Genomic DNA, 14,732 nt, shown 5'->3' on the forward strand with positions numbered 1-14,732 from the left:
TACAAAGTCATTATTCAATTACAATCATAATTCCTAAAGATCACAACAACAAAAAATTCTGCAAAGTTTACAATTAAATGACCAGCTGTAAATACTGTTGGCTACACCCTAATAATAATAATAATATATATATATATATATATATATATATATATATATATATATATATATATATAAGACACTAGATCTGTTCATTATTTCACAGTAAATATAAACATAATTTATATGTGTGTACGTGTGTGTGTATGTATCAAAGTTTATCCTTTGATCTATAACAGGCCTAAATTAAACATTCACCTGCAACCATGAACATTGCTCATCATGAGCTCCACAGAGATGGTTTAAGTTATATTCTTGTACATGGTTTTCCTATAAAATCAATGTAATGGACAGATTCCAGAGAGTTGAAAGTAAATGTTAACTGGAGACGGTCTTTGCAGGTAAATGATCCTCAGTCTTATAGCTGTCCAGGGCTGGAGCAATCTGCCAAGAAAATGTAACAATTTTGAAACCCTGTTTCACATACTTGAAAATTTGTTGCAAAAAAAAAAAAATTTATACACAATTTATTTTGAAAAGTATTGGTAAAACATTTTGGTTAACTGAAATCAAGCGTAAATAAAATAAATATAAGCATAAATTAGAAACATTAATATTATAATATTTGTTTATAAACACAAATAACTTTTGACTATTAATTAAATAAAAATACAAACTGCAAAAATAAGCTAAAGATGAAAGCCAATTTACATTTACATGTATTAATTTAGAAGACACTTTTATCCAAAGCGACTTACAAATGAGGACAGTGGAAGCAATCAAAAACAACAAAAAGAGCAATGATATATAAGTGCTATAACAAGTCTCAGTTAGCTTAATGCAGTACACATAGCAAGGGATTTTAAATAATATAATAAATAAATAGAAAACAGAATAGAAAAAGTATCGAATATATATATACAGGGTGCGATTTGTGAAAAAAACAGAGGGGGGGGGGGGGGGTGGGGGGGAGTTTTGAAACATTTTAATTCATAAAAATAAACTAGATGATGGTGGTTAACCGTGTCAAAAGCAGCGGACAGATCAAGCAGGATAAGAACTGAAGATTTGGATTTCGCTCTTGACAGTCTTAGAGCTTCAACAACTGAGAGCAAGGCAGTCTCTGTTGAATGTCCACTTATGAAGCCAGATTGGTTGCTGTCAATTTAAAATACTAATACTGAAATAAAACAAAAGTATTTGGAGCTTTGTTATTAATCTGAGACTGGTTGATGTACCGTGTCCAGATAAGACCCACCCAGGTCTGTGGGATCCCTGTCCCACTTCACTGGCCTGGGGCAGCGGGTTTGGCTCTCTGCTCGAAGCTGACGAATGCGACTCTGGAGGTGCTGTAGCAGTTTATATGAGGTCGGGTCTTGGGTTACTCCAGAGTTTTGGAAGTCTGTGCCACCCTGAAGAGCAGTGGAGGCCGATTGGTATTCGTTGTAGTCTTGGCATTGCTGAAGAATAACAGAGAAAATCAAACATACTTTCTTACCATGTGTTTTACTACGATCATAACTACAGAGAGAGTAAACATGCAATTGTATGCTTTCGGTTTATATTTCAGCGATATAACACAAGGAAGAATGCTGTTGTTCTGAATACGAGTAATTAAGATGAAATTCATTCCAGCAGCATGATAACACTATGAATTATTATTATTATTTTTTTAAAAACATAATAAGAACAGAAATTTGAAATTGAAAATAAAATAAAATATTAGATGCCTTCTCAACCAAACAGTCTAAAATAAAGTTTAATAAGTTTATAATAAAAATATAAAATAAGTTTAAGCTCAAGATTGAAAATTAAAGCTAAATTGTATTTTTAAAAATAATACTAAAATAACACTGGCATTTACCCCAGTCAGATGTCTCATTTCATTCTCCAGTCTTTCCAGTCTCTTCTGCTGCTCTGCTCGGGGCTTCGGGACCCTCCTGTTTCATACAGCAAAGGTTATGGTGGATAATCCAACAAGATTTGGATTTTTTTTGTACAATTTAAACATCATGGGCCATGGTAGCCAGTAATCTACAGTGGTGTTTTTCATTCATTCATTCGTTCATTAAGCGGTCTTTGTTTATTAGGTGCAATAGGAGAAATAAGACATTTTTTTAAAAAAAAAGCTGTGTTCTACATAAAATTAGAAGTTTTTTTTAATCCTGACCTAGTTAAATTTTCAACTTATGAAAGTAAAAATATACATTTAAGATCCACTCGACTCAGTGAGCATTTGACGTACCTCTCCAGCTCTGCTTTAAGCTCCATCTCAAATTTATGTGCAAGTCTTGCAGTGGTTTTGTCTTTCCCCTGTGTCATGTTGCTCTTCAACCGTCTGAGCTCATCATCTTTGGCCTGCAGCTGCCTGCGCAGATGGACACACAGTTCGTCTGTGTCATCATGGTTCATCTGCAGCTGTGCTCGAGATATGCTGCTCATTTCCTCGATGTGCTCCTTACGTTTATACACAGAGACATAAACCAATTTATTAATACATATAAAGGAATTTCATAGTATTTCATAGTGTTAGTTGTGCAACAATTTATAATAAATGATACATATTGCAGGTGCTAATGTCTGTATACCTGTATGAGATTCTCTTTTAGAGCAGCCAGTGCTCTTTCCTTTTCATCCATCAACTGCTGTTTCTGCAGATGAAGCTCTTGTTCCTGAAACACAGAGGCAGCTAATGCTAATCAGCACTGTTTTGCTGTGATTACGTGTACTTAGTTTGTAACTCTGTACCTTTTCTCGGCTGAGTTGCATCGCAGCACATCTCTGAGAGTTGAGCTCATCTTTTAGATCATTAATATGCTGCTGTAGGGCTTTTGTGAGGGTCTGCAGAGTCTGAAGAGTTTCACTCACTGTAGGACTGTAGCAGAAAATAATTGAATATAACTCTTTATAAAACACAATACTGTCTCACCAATGGACTGGTTATTTGAAAAACTTCTTTAATACTATTATTATATTTATATTGTTTTATGATTATTACATCACATTGTTTTACTATTATTTATTTATTTTTATATGAACATATTTGTTTCTTTTTAAATGTAGTTTACGCTGTTTTTGCTGAATTGTTTGATGTCACTTGTTAGTAAGTCGGTTTGGATAAAAGTGTAATAGAAATGTGTGAAAATCAATGCAACGTAAATTGATAGAGATAGCAGATAGAAAATTATTTGGAAAGGGCAGAATCAGAGAATGACACAGAACACATATGAACCTGAATTTCCCACATTAGGACCAATGCACAATGTTTCCTGGGCAGAAGTCACTTTTGAACACAGACATACTCTTATGTACTACAATTAAGTGAGGACACCTGTCTGAAGAGTTCTTGTTGTCAACAGCCAGTAACTCCTGCAAGCGAACACACTCGCTGTGTATGTCCTGCGCCCAGCGTCGGCTCTGCTGCTCAAGTCTGGCTGTTCTTCTCTGGTGTTTTTGGTCTTTCTCAGAGAGGGCTTTCTTCAGCTCCTGAAGCTCCTTTTCAGACCGCTGCAAAGTTTGCTTCAGATGCACCATCTCCATCTCTGCCTTCTGTAACAAGAAACCAAAAATGAATCAGAAAGCAATTATTATTTAACCATTTGTTTTACTTCAAAGTTTCAACCCAAAGAATAAAAAGCGGCTTCAGATACTACTCACTTTCTGAAGCTCCGTCACTTTCCTCTGTAAGGCCAGTGTGTTCCTTCTCTCCTTCTCCACTTCTGTTTTCCCTCTCTTCACTGCCTCGTCTATCTGCTGCTCCAGAGGCCCACGCTGCTCTTTAAGAGCCTTCTCTCTCTGTTCCTCCCATTTCCTTTCCTCTCGTTTCACAGCCTTTCGAATCTGTTAGTTCAGATTTAAAAAGAAGTACTGGTTCTTTAGAGTGAACAGGAATTTAAACATGGAAGTTAATGCCCTCAAATGGTACGGGCATAACTCCATGATACGTCTGAATCGTTTTAGAATCAGTTCAGAATCATTGTTAACGGGGAAGGAACCTTTTCCTGAGTTTCTCTATTGAGTTCCTCTGCTTGCTTCCTCATATTCTCCTCATGCTGCTCTAGAACCTCTTTCAGTCTCTTTATCTCCTCATCTTTCATCTGAAAGACAAAGAAATTAAGACTGAACTGCATTCTTCTCAGATATAAAGAGCACACAGTGTGACAGCTGACCTGGATGCAGTTGTGTAAGACGTCCAGGCTCTGAGCTTGTTCACTGAGAGCAGCTGATCTCAACTCATCCGCCTGCTGATGCACCTGGATTCATACATTCAAAACAAACAGATTCAGAGATTGGCATTATGTGTATGAATAATCCATATTATAACCATATTACCTTTTGAAGCTCCTCTTTGTGGCTTTTGGTTAACTGTAATGTCAGTTGCTCAATCTCTTGCTCCTAAGAAGGGATTGATAATCACATGAAATAAAAATAAAGAGCAGCACATATTGTTCAGACTGGTTTCAACTGGCTAGTGATAATTTGATGCCGGTCTAGCTGGTGAACCAGCATTACAATGTTTTTCATCAACATAATCTTTCGGCTGAAATAATTTCAGAGCAAATGTATAAAATCTAAATATCAAAATAAATGTAATGTTGTCTCACTGAGAGGTCATTTAATTAAAATATTATGCAAAATGCTCTATACATGTTATTTTATGCTCATAAAGTCTGCATTTATTTAAACAACAATAACTTCATATTGTGAAATATTATTACAAATGTATTAATTTAATGTAAAATGCTTTTTTTTTGTATTGACAAAGCTGAATTTTCATTAGCCATCACTCTAGTCTTCAGTGTCACACGATCCTTTAATATGAATAATATCTTTTAATATGTTAATTTGGTGCAGATGAAACATTTCTTATTATTAGCAATGTTGAAAACGGTTGTGCGCTTAATATTTTTGTGAAAACAGTGACACTTTCTTCAGGATCCTTGAATAAATATAGAGTAAATCTTTACTGACACTTTTGATCAATTTAAAGCATCCTTCCTGAATAAATATTAATATCTTCAAAAAAAAAAAAAAAATCTTACTGTCTTGTTCTGCATTTCTCTCAGCTTAAAGCTGTGCTCCTCTCTCAGTGAACAGAGCTCCTGAAGAAGGCCTTCCTTTGCGTCTTCTGTTCTCTGTAAAAGCAGCTCCTTCTGAGCAACTGATCGCTCCAGCGCTCCCAAACACTTCACCTGTTGCTCTAGATCTTTCTGAGAAGTCTGCACACATATTGTACTGAAATGAATAGTGTCTGCAGTCTGTATCAGATACCAACAACATTGTTATTGTAGGCTGAGAAGAATAAAACAAAAGTGAGAACCTCCTTTATTTGTTCTTTTTCTCTGAGAGCATCAGCCAGCTGCTCCTCCAGCTCAGTGCATTTCTGTCGGAGAGCCCTGCAGTCCTCCTCGCTCTGCTCCAGCTCCTGATTCACCTCATCCAGCCTCTGAGTGAGACAATGAGAAAGAGATTCATCTAGATTTTGGATTATTTTGCATTTTTATTTGGGCATCAAGGTTGCTAAAGATTATACCATTAAACTACATCCGTGTCTGTAAACTGAGTCCCTATTGATGACTATAAGAGTTAAGACAGTGTAAGTGATCTACCTCATGCGCAGAGTCCAGTTTGTGTCTGAAACGCCTCTGCTCTGAGAACAGTTCTGACTTGGCATTACCCAGCAGTCTGTCCATCTCTTCCCTTTCCAGAACAGACACACTGCGGCTTGCACACTGACAGTAAAAAAATTCACACTGAATGTCAAGCAGCATATTTATAATGCAGCGTATTATAATTAACTGACCTTATTTAGAAAAAAGTGCATATGTTATCTAGCTACATTCTGCATGGACAATAATACATTCACACAGCAGACAGACAGTCACTCATTCATGTATTAATTAATGCATTTATCTATTTAATTCTTTATTTAAAAAAATAACCATGCAGATGTTTAATGAAACTCTAACAAGTATTTTATACTAATAGGTTTTTTAATATATAAGAGCTGATTAACTCATAACTAGAGTGACCTGTTGCTCCTGCAGAACCCTGACCTCCTTCAAGAATAAGTTCCTCTGGGCCTGCAGTCTTTGTAGCTCACACCTGTAGGACACACATGGCACTTTTTAAAAATATGTGTTACATATACACTGATCATTAAACATGGAATCTAAGAGTAAGTGCCAATTAAAGCAAACGGGCTGAAGGTTCCTGTGAGCAGAACATACGTGATGTCCTGAGCCTGTGCTCTGCTGTCCTTCACATTGAGCTGGAGAGAGAGATGCTCTCTCTTAGCTCGATCCACTTCCTCTCTCAGCTTCTTCAGAGTATGAAGTGTGGTCTGAAGAAATAATCCCACATTTGTTTAATAAATGAGCTTAGTAACGTTTTGAATGAATAAAGAAAGGATGATTTTCATACGTTTTTTTCCCGTTGAATCTCAGTAAGTGACATGCTCAGCTCTTTGAGCTGATCTTCATCTATTCTGCTCTTGCCCCGATCTTTCTTTGTGCCCTGAAAACCAAAATACTAAAAACCTAAATAAGGATATCAATGAATAAGCAAAAAAATTCAATAATGTTTTTGATTTTGATAAAGTTTAAAAATGTTACTGCACATGATAAATGATTAATGTGCTTTAATGCTGCTGACACTGATTATCACAGTAATAGCAAGAGAGGTCTTTTACAATGTAGGAGTCATTCCTTTTGTTTTGGTACAAACGCCTCCTCTTCCCCTTCCTGCCTGATGAATGTCTCCTTCTTCTGTAGTCAAGCTTCGACACAGCACCTTCACTACTCGTCTCCTCAACAGTTCTCTCATCATCAGAGCTACAACACCCACAGAGTAATAGCAAGAAATGGTTTTAATTAGAAATATCTGCAGAATGTTTCATATGAACATATTGTGCTGTTCTTTTGTATATTTTTTTATAAAGATTATACAACTTTAGTGAGCGGAGGGCACATGATATCTTTATATATAAACTTCAGATGAAACTATGCAAACATGGCAGTAATGAGGGGTTTTGCCCACGGGCTGGTAAAGTCATATTTAGTAAATGCCCAGAAACAGTAGCATCAAATAAACACCAGCACAAAACACATTATCCAAGCTGTTTATCCAAGTTTATCCTTTATCATTATCCAAGTTCTTCCTCAGAGAGTCTCAAACTCAACTCCAGATAAACTGTTGAGAAGTACCTGAAGGATTGAATACTGTTTTGTATTTGGTTGGTTTGTCCTGTACAGTATCCGTTTTCTCTGCTCAGATGAAAGGCTAAAGTGGCACACATAAGAATAGACAGAAATTTTAAGCAGCAAAACTGTTGTCAACATTGATAATAATAATTATGAAGATTTCTTGAGCACCAAATCAGCATATCTGAATGATTTCTGCAGGTCATGTGACACTAAAGACTGATGGCTGCTTTAAAGTCAGCTTTGCCAATACAGAAATAAATCACATTTTACAATATATTAAAATACTATATATATATATATATATAAAATTATATATATATAAGATGCTAAAATAATAAATAATAGACTAAAAACTATTGCTGTTTTTGCTGTATTTTTGATCAAATAAATGCATTTATTGGTTAGCTTCAGAGACTTCTTTCAAAAAGATGAAACACTTCTTATCAACCAGAAACATTTAAACGGTGGTGTAATTTTGAGCATAATTTAGATTACATAACAACAATGCGATTTCACTGTGTAGTATAAAGAGTGAATTCAAATATACCCCCCCCCCAGGCTGTAATGTACAACGAATGTAAAGAAAGATCACACACCATATTTGCCATTAAATTCCTGATCAGAGTGTACTCTGTCGGCATATTTTGCAAAGCGTGTTACTGTGATATGCACGCAAAATAAAAAAAAGTATTATTGCATCTATAAAACTACACATGCATTCAGCACACATGACGTTCAGAACGCATGACATTAGACATGCATAAGTTAATATGGTAAAGAGCAGAATCCCCACACCTGTACCTGTCCTGTTGCTTAGTGCAGAGTTCAGGTGCTGTTGAACCTGTTCAGAGCTCACTGTCTCCAAATCAGTGTCTATGGTGACCGAATCAAAACTCTGCATTGGAATACCTGTCAGAGGATAACATGGTTTTATTTGGGCATGCTTTCTGTTGCACTTCTTAGAGTAAAACAGGTCTTGCCTCAGTGATTCAAAGGATATATAAACCGAATAAATTCATAAAGCTTGAGTAGGGAAAATGGCATGTCAACATTAAGTCAACATTACATTGAAATTTCCCATTTACTTGTAACTTTTTTCATGTTTTTAAAAAATCAGGAATGGGAAAACCCAAAAGCTGACCTTCTGTAGTGCTCTGCCACCACCTATTTGATTATTTTGGCACCATTTACCTGTGGTTTATATCATTTCCCTCATTCGGACCTATTACAAGAGATCAGATCATAGGTTACTGCTTCCCCTTGCTCAGTCCATATACCTGAAGCCGACGGGACAAGCATTTCCTCTCTAAAGCGTGTTGAGAAGTCTTCAGTACAGATGCTGTCCATTGTGAGGTCGTCCTCCTCGTTTCCCATCCCTGCCACCTCAGTATTTATCCCAAGAAGCCTCTCCAGTCTCCAACAACACTGCTCTACCCTGGACACAGAGCTCAAGCTGCCCCTTCCCCCAGGACACCACACATCTGTAGCTGGGACTCCAACCTCTATCATCTCCTTTGTCTGATGTTCTATTTGGTCATCTTTGATTTCTGACATTTTGAACAGGAAATTATGATGATTGATTTTAAGAAGATCAAAAGAAAAAAGAACACCAATAAATAGCCTGATTCAGAAACTGAAAATTTTTAATTTCATATCAAAGTGTTTACATTTTATTTTGTTGTAAAAAAAACATTAACTGAAGTTGTGGGGTGACATTATAAGAAATGTAATAACAGTAGATTAACTAAAGAAGAGGGGAGTTATTATAAGTTATAAAATTATATTAATTTAAAAAGTGCAGGGTGATTAAATTAAAGAATTAAAAAGAAAGACATTAATTTAAGTAGAGGTATGGAATAAAAAAATACAATAGGCCTAACATAAGCTTAAATTAAGTAATTAACACTTATCTTGTGCATTTCTTTTGGAATTTTGTAAGATATCTAAAAATATTTATATAAAAGTGTTTGTGGTCCTGCCATTTAACTTGAATCATGCCCAACAGATGTCTGTTTTAAATCAGTGGGTGAGTTATTCACACCTTGATTTGCCTAATAAAAGACTACTTTGACATTATGTTGACAAACATGATTATAATGCATTATTTTCAATGGGTTTATTATTGCTAAGTTTAGCATGGCAAGTCATTTATGTGTGATTTATCCCCAAGCTCAAATGTCAAGCTATGCCTAATATTCACAATAGTGCTACATTATGCAATGATTTGGGTATAATTTGCTTATACATTCAATTCCATATGAGGAATAAATTGTATGGACCTGACTGAGTCTCGCCAAGGTTGGATGGTGTTTTATCATTGGTTTGAACAGTGCTCCCCAAGCCTGTGTCTTTACTGACAGAATGACTCCGATCAAGATAGCCTGCAAAATGAATATAGAGCATTAGGAAAATAGCTGCATTTAAAAATAATAAATACAATAAAATAATACATAAATAAATAGACATTAAAAATAGTCTACAAATTCAATATTTATTGCAGAAAAATTGGAAAATAACTGCAATTAAAAATAATAAATAAATAAATAGACATGCACTATAAATTCAATATTTATTGCAGACAAATGCTTACCCAAGAAAGGAAATTCATATATTTTGGGGTTTTCTCCATGCATTCGGTTTTGGCTATGGATCTGTTGGTCAAAAACAAAGCTATGACAATAATAATACAACATGATTATCAAATATTGCATCCGACTATAAGTGCTTGACCTGTAGATGACTCAGCTGCGTGTCTATGGAGTCCAGCAGAACATCACAGTGATCATGAGACAATGACAAAGGTATAAGACCATAAACATCAAACCCCTCATACTCCTCTGAGAAGAAAAGAGATATTGCCTACAGTAGTTTGTTCCACAATAGAGACAGGATTATTATGAAAGGGAAATGTCGAAAGTGTCTGACCTGCAGACAGCAGGTCATCAGTGTTTTCTCCAGATCCTTCATTTTCCATTATTGTTCTAAAAAGACAGAAAAGTCACTTATGCATGAGAATGAAATGTAAAACTAACCTTTCTCTTTGGAACTGAGCATTAGAATGGAAGCAGCCAGTTTTAAGAGGGAGTTGTTAGTTATAAGGTTGCCAAGGAAATGGTCCCCAACAAACACTAGGGGCTCTTACATACAAATATCCTCATGAAGCCATTTCTGTTTATTTACTTATGCTATTTAATAGAAAGAAAAATGACACACATACCACAGCATGCTTATTCGTAGCTCTTACTAAATTAATTATCAGCATCAGTAATTAAAGCAGACCTTACTTTGTTTCAGAACTCTCAAACATATATTTTGCATGAGTTGTTATTTTAAAATAAGTTAAATGCGTTTTTACACTTACATCAACGTGTTTCCTCTCCAAGTTTTCTCCAGGAACGGGTTTGAACTGCAGAAATAGCTAGACATGTACACATCCACAGCCCTCGGCGTCATGGCAACCACACACACCCATTAACTGCCTGCAGTACTGGCAACTTAAGAAATGTATTTTTGTTTGCTTGCAATGCACAGCATTTTTATCAAATCTATATATTTGGATATTTTTAAATAAATGAAAAATAAACATGTATATAATTAACAGTCTTAGTTACAAATAAAATAATTAAAATCACACTCTGGCAACCCCGGTCCTCGGAAACATCGCGATAGCTTAGATATGTGACAGTTCAGTGACACAAGACAAGTTTCATCCCTGACGATAAGCAAATTCATAAGTGAGTAAAGATGCAGTAGGTCGAATTTCATTTATTATATTATATTTGACTAATTTAGATGAATGAATTTAGTACATACTTTTTTTTGATTAATTGATGTAAATTTAAACTTTGAATTGCTATGCTAACCACTAGAGAACAGTGATGCTAACCAGCTAGCATATCGTGGTGCAAGCAGCCTGTAATTTAAAAGCAAATAGATCTCTAAAATGCCCAAATCCAACAGTACTTTATGTCCACCTAATACGCTCTCTTTTTCTGGCACTCAGTCTGAGAGAAGAGAGGGACTAGCTGAGAATTAACCATGGGTGTTCTTGAATAAATAGTAACCAGTGTAAAAGTAGTAAGAGCATCATAAAACCGTAACTTGTTTGGATCAGTGTAATACTTGTTTCGAAAATATAAACATTCGTTATACAAATAGTTACTTAAACTCTCCAGTTTCTAGGTTATTGTTCTAGGTTAACTTATTGTTTCATGAGTTCGTGAACTAGGAACTTCATTGTTGAAAAAGGCCGATGTTATCATAGACAGTAAAAGAAAAAGGGTGTTATGGATCAACTGTGGATGTGCGCGTGCATGTGAGCTACTTTAGGTCCCATTCCAGCAGATTCGTCGAAAGCGACTGCAAAGCTGTAAAGACTTTTATTTACGTTCTTAATAAATGTTGATGCAATTATGACGCTGTGTTGTTTCCTCAATACCTGTTTTAATGCATGCGAAGCAGTTTAAGGGTCATTTTAACATGATTTCACGTTGTTCACAAACCACGCCCACGTTATCTTAAAAAAGACAATCACTCAAATAAACGTATATTTCAAGTGCTATTCACTTCTATATACACTTGAATGAAAATAGCGTTAGTAAGCAGTCTGTTATTTATTAACACTAAGTGCAAATTACGATTATTTATATACACTATTTAAAAATAGCAGTTTGTTTGCATTTAGTGTGTGTATGCTATTTATACTTAATAATAAGGAGATAATGGCAGATAATTTATAGGCTACATTATATTAAAAAAAGTATGTTAAATAGTTAAAATGAAAATATTTATTAACGTTTAATTTAACAGTTTAATTTAATCAAATGAATGTTACCTTATGGGACAAGTAGTCCTCACTACGTCTACCCCAACCCATTGGTATTTTATATCCACCTTTCCCGCGAATGTTTTATTCATTTTATTGATAATAAACGCATTTTGGATCAACTCTATGATGGGGGAAAATACTACGAGTCGGTTAGGTCTAGGTTTAATGTTCTTTGGCGCCTCACTGTGGCCTTGTTTGGTATCGCAGATTGATTGTGGCACTGTACATACATAGTGAATTATAAAAAAGAACTTATTTATTTAATATAAATAAATACATGTTCCACTTCAAGCACTGGTTGAAGTTGAACAGATCCTGAACTTTCAGGTTTCCAAAACCCCTCAGGTAAATGGCATTCAAATGGTCTATCATTATGTGTTTATCAGGTGAAGTAGAGAATGGCCTCATATTTTGATGAGCATAACTGTGAGCCCACGAATCCAGAAGAACAGTACCGACAGAACGCCCTGCTGGAGCTCGCGAGGTAACGAACAGACAGTGTCTTCAGACTCAAACTCAGCTTCTTTTCGGTCTGTAGGTGTACATATACATTACAGTCCAAAATTAATGAATTAGTGTATTCAGCCAGGATTGAAATTGATCAAAAGTGACAATAAAGGCATTTATAATATTTCTATTTCTTAATTATCCTATTAAGGATTTCTATTACAAATAAAGGCTATTTTTATGAACAATCGGTTCATCAAAGAATCATGAAAAAAGCACAACTGTTTTCAACAACATTAATGAAAAGTAAAAAAATGTCACTCGGCATATTAGAATGTTTACTGAAGGATCATGTGACACTGAAGCCTGGATAAATCTTTGCCATCACAGGAATAATTTAAAAACCATTATTTTAAGTTGTATTAGTATTTCACAATTTCTACAGTATTTGATCATTAAATGAAGCCTGGGTGACTAAAGGGATTCTTTCAAAAATATTTAAAAAAATCATACCAACCCCGAACTTTTGAATGTTACTGTAGGTGTGCTAATTGATGTACTGTAAAAGTATAAGCATTAATAGAAGTTAATTAGTACTAAAACCAACCTTTTTGTAGTTAATCTTTTAATCTAATCTTTTTGAATAATTTTGTGGTCATAGGTCTCTGATGCAGGGTCTTGACATAGACTCGGGTTCATTTGATTTGTCGGATTGGGACCAGCGTCTCCCCCCTCCTGCAGCCAAAGCTTTGGTTCAGAGTCTCCCCATGGTCATCATCTCCCCTGAACAAGCAGGTGACAGACTACTCATTCATACTCATCTGTAAACACATTCATAGAAGACATAATTGCACACTCGGAACATTAGCAACAGGATAATCAGTAATAATTCAGTTAGACGTTTCCTTGTGTTTGGAATTGGCAGGAAGTCTGATTGAATTAGGAGGTCTCAAATCCTTGGTGTCCATGACCGTCATTCTTCTTGAGCTTTCCTCATGCTCTTCTAATTGAACAGATAAAGCAGTGAAGTGTCCGGTGTGTTTATTGGAGTTCGAGGAGCAGGAGACTGTGAGAGAGATGCCTTGCAAACATCTGTTCCACGCAGGATGCATCCTGCCATGGCTTAGTAAGGTGCGTTTAGCGGTTGAATTGTTTGTATGATCCTCCTGTGATCATGCTAGAATTAAATATACTACCATTCAAAAGTTTGGGGTTGGTACAATTGTTTTTTTTTTTTAAATGTCTTTTGATTTTCTTTTCAGTAAGGATACATTCAACTGATTTTTAAATTGTTCTAAAAATGTGTATTTCAAATAACTGCTGTTGTTTTCAATTTTCTATATTAATCAAAGAATCCTGAAGAAAATATATCATAGTTCGCACAAAAAAAAAAATGGAACTTTTTCATCAGTGATAATAAAAAGAAATGTTACTTGAGCACCAAATTACCTTATCAGAATGATTTCTGAAGGATCATCTGACACTGAAGACTGGAGTAATTAGTAATTGAGAAAAAATATTATTTTAAGATTTTTAAATATATTATTTTAAATTGTGATAATATTTGACAATATCACTGTTTTACCGTGAGCATGAGAGACTTCTTTCAGAAATCTTACCAACCCTAAACTTGAATGTTAGTGTATAGTGGATAATATTTAATGTTAATATTCAAGAGTTTTTACATAACATTACAGACCAATTCGTGTCCCTTGTGCCGACTTGAACTAGCCACTGACAATCCAGACTATGAGGAGTTCAAAAAAGACAAGGTAAGACTGTCTTGCCCAGTCATTGTTATTTTTATAATTCATTCCTTGTATTCTTCTGTTAACACCTTAAGAAGATCCCTGAGCATTAAGTGTGTTTGTATGTTATTACAGGACCGGAGAAGACAAAGAGAACACAGACTAGAGGATCTACATGGAGCCATGTACACATGACCTCACAACCTTCAAGATTTCAATATGAATTCAACTTTCAGTTTGTTGAAAGTGAGTTTACTGTGCAGGGACCAGGCTTAGAAATTATTGCATTTCTGTGTACTTTGGAAAAAGAAAACCATAACAAAACATCAAAGTGTCAATTCTCACTGGATCACTTTTAAGACTGCTTTGTATGTTTATGCACTGAGAACTGTTTGTATGGAACCTTATACAGACGTTTCTGATTTTATTAAATGTTTAGTGTGAAATTGAATTTGTCTGCTCTAA

At 35.2% G+C, this 14,732-nt stretch overlaps 2 protein-coding genes across 3 annotated transcripts; one reads left to right on the forward strand and one right to left on the reverse strand.

Annotated features, from left to right (window-relative positions):
* Positions 1 to 143: 143 nt before the first annotated feature.
* LOC128010057 (trichohyalin) lies at positions 144 to 10,889 on the reverse strand. The gene is made up of 26 exons (XM_052592989.1): positions 10,606 to 10,889; positions 10,170 to 10,225; positions 9,975 to 10,081; positions 9,835 to 9,895; positions 9,524 to 9,625; positions 8,522 to 8,791; positions 8,046 to 8,153; positions 7,245 to 7,320; positions 6,731 to 6,872; positions 6,463 to 6,555; positions 6,270 to 6,382; positions 6,072 to 6,144; positions 5,649 to 5,771; positions 5,360 to 5,485; positions 5,082 to 5,258; positions 4,372 to 4,434; positions 4,209 to 4,292; positions 4,035 to 4,136; positions 3,697 to 3,879; positions 3,371 to 3,588; positions 2,788 to 2,914; positions 2,628 to 2,711; positions 2,285 to 2,496; positions 1,904 to 1,979; positions 1,278 to 1,499; positions 144 to 483 (listed from the first exon to the last, which is right to left on the reverse strand). Exons 1-26 carry the CDS (start codon positions 10,695 to 10,697, stop codon positions 418 to 420), a joined length of 3,156 nt encoding a protein of 1,051 aa, XP_052448949.1. The 5' UTR covers positions 10,698 to 10,889; the 3' UTR covers positions 144 to 417.
* LOC128010178 (E3 ubiquitin-protein ligase RNF181-like) lies at positions 10,887 to 14,718 on the forward strand. 2 transcript variants are annotated; one of them, XM_052592998.1, is made up of 6 exons: positions 10,887 to 10,978; positions 12,459 to 12,556; positions 13,181 to 13,314; positions 13,535 to 13,650; positions 14,217 to 14,291; positions 14,403 to 14,718. In XM_052592998.1, the coding sequence occupies exons 2-6, from the start codon at positions 12,471 to 12,473 to the stop codon at positions 14,460 to 14,462; spliced, it is 471 nt and encodes a 156-aa protein (XP_052448958.1). In that variant the 5' UTR covers positions 10,887 to 10,978; positions 12,459 to 12,470; the 3' UTR covers positions 14,463 to 14,718. The 2 variants fall into 2 exon arrangements, with proteins under 2 accessions (XP_052448958.1, XP_052448959.1); XM_052592999.1 differs by having other exon boundaries at positions 10,896 to 10,993.
* The last annotated feature ends 14 nt before the right edge of the window (positions 14,719 to 14,732 follow it).

This window comes from Carassius gibelio, chromosome A5, assembly GCF_023724105.1.
Source record: "Carassius gibelio isolate Cgi1373 ecotype wild population from Czech Republic chromosome A5, carGib1.2-hapl.c, whole genome shotgun sequence".
Lineage (NCBI taxonomy): Eukaryota > Metazoa > Chordata > Actinopteri > Cypriniformes > Cyprinidae > Carassius > Carassius gibelio.

What these genes read in the sequence shown, in the direction of transcription:
- LOC128010178 (XM_052592998.1), top strand. Translation starts at nt 12,471, where the DNA reads ATGGCCTCATATTTTGATGAGCATAACTGTGAGCCCACGAATCCAGAA. An exon ending in CATCTCCCCTGAACAAGCAG is followed by an intron (nt 13,315 to 13,534) that starts GTGACAGACTAC and finishes CTAATTGAACAG; the next exon opens with ATAAAGCAGTGAAGTGTCCG. An exon ending in AGGAGTTCAAAAAAGACAAG is followed by an intron (nt 14,292 to 14,402) that starts GTAAGACTGTCT and finishes ATGTTATTACAG; the next exon opens with GACCGGAGAAGACAAAGAGA.
- LOC128010057 (XM_052592989.1), bottom strand. Translation starts at nt 10,697, where the DNA reads ATGACGCCGAGGGCTGTGGATGTGTACATGTCTAGCTATTTCTGCAGT. An exon ending in AAAGGAATGACTCCTACATT is followed by an intron (nt 6,556 to 6,730) that starts GTAAAAGACCTC and finishes TTTGGTTTTCAG; the next exon opens with GGCACAAAGAAAGATCGGGG. An exon ending in AAGTGACGGAGCTTCAGAAA is followed by an intron (nt 3,589 to 3,696) that starts GTGAGTAGTATC and finishes TTCTTGTTACAG; the next exon opens with AAGGCAGAGATGGAGATGGT.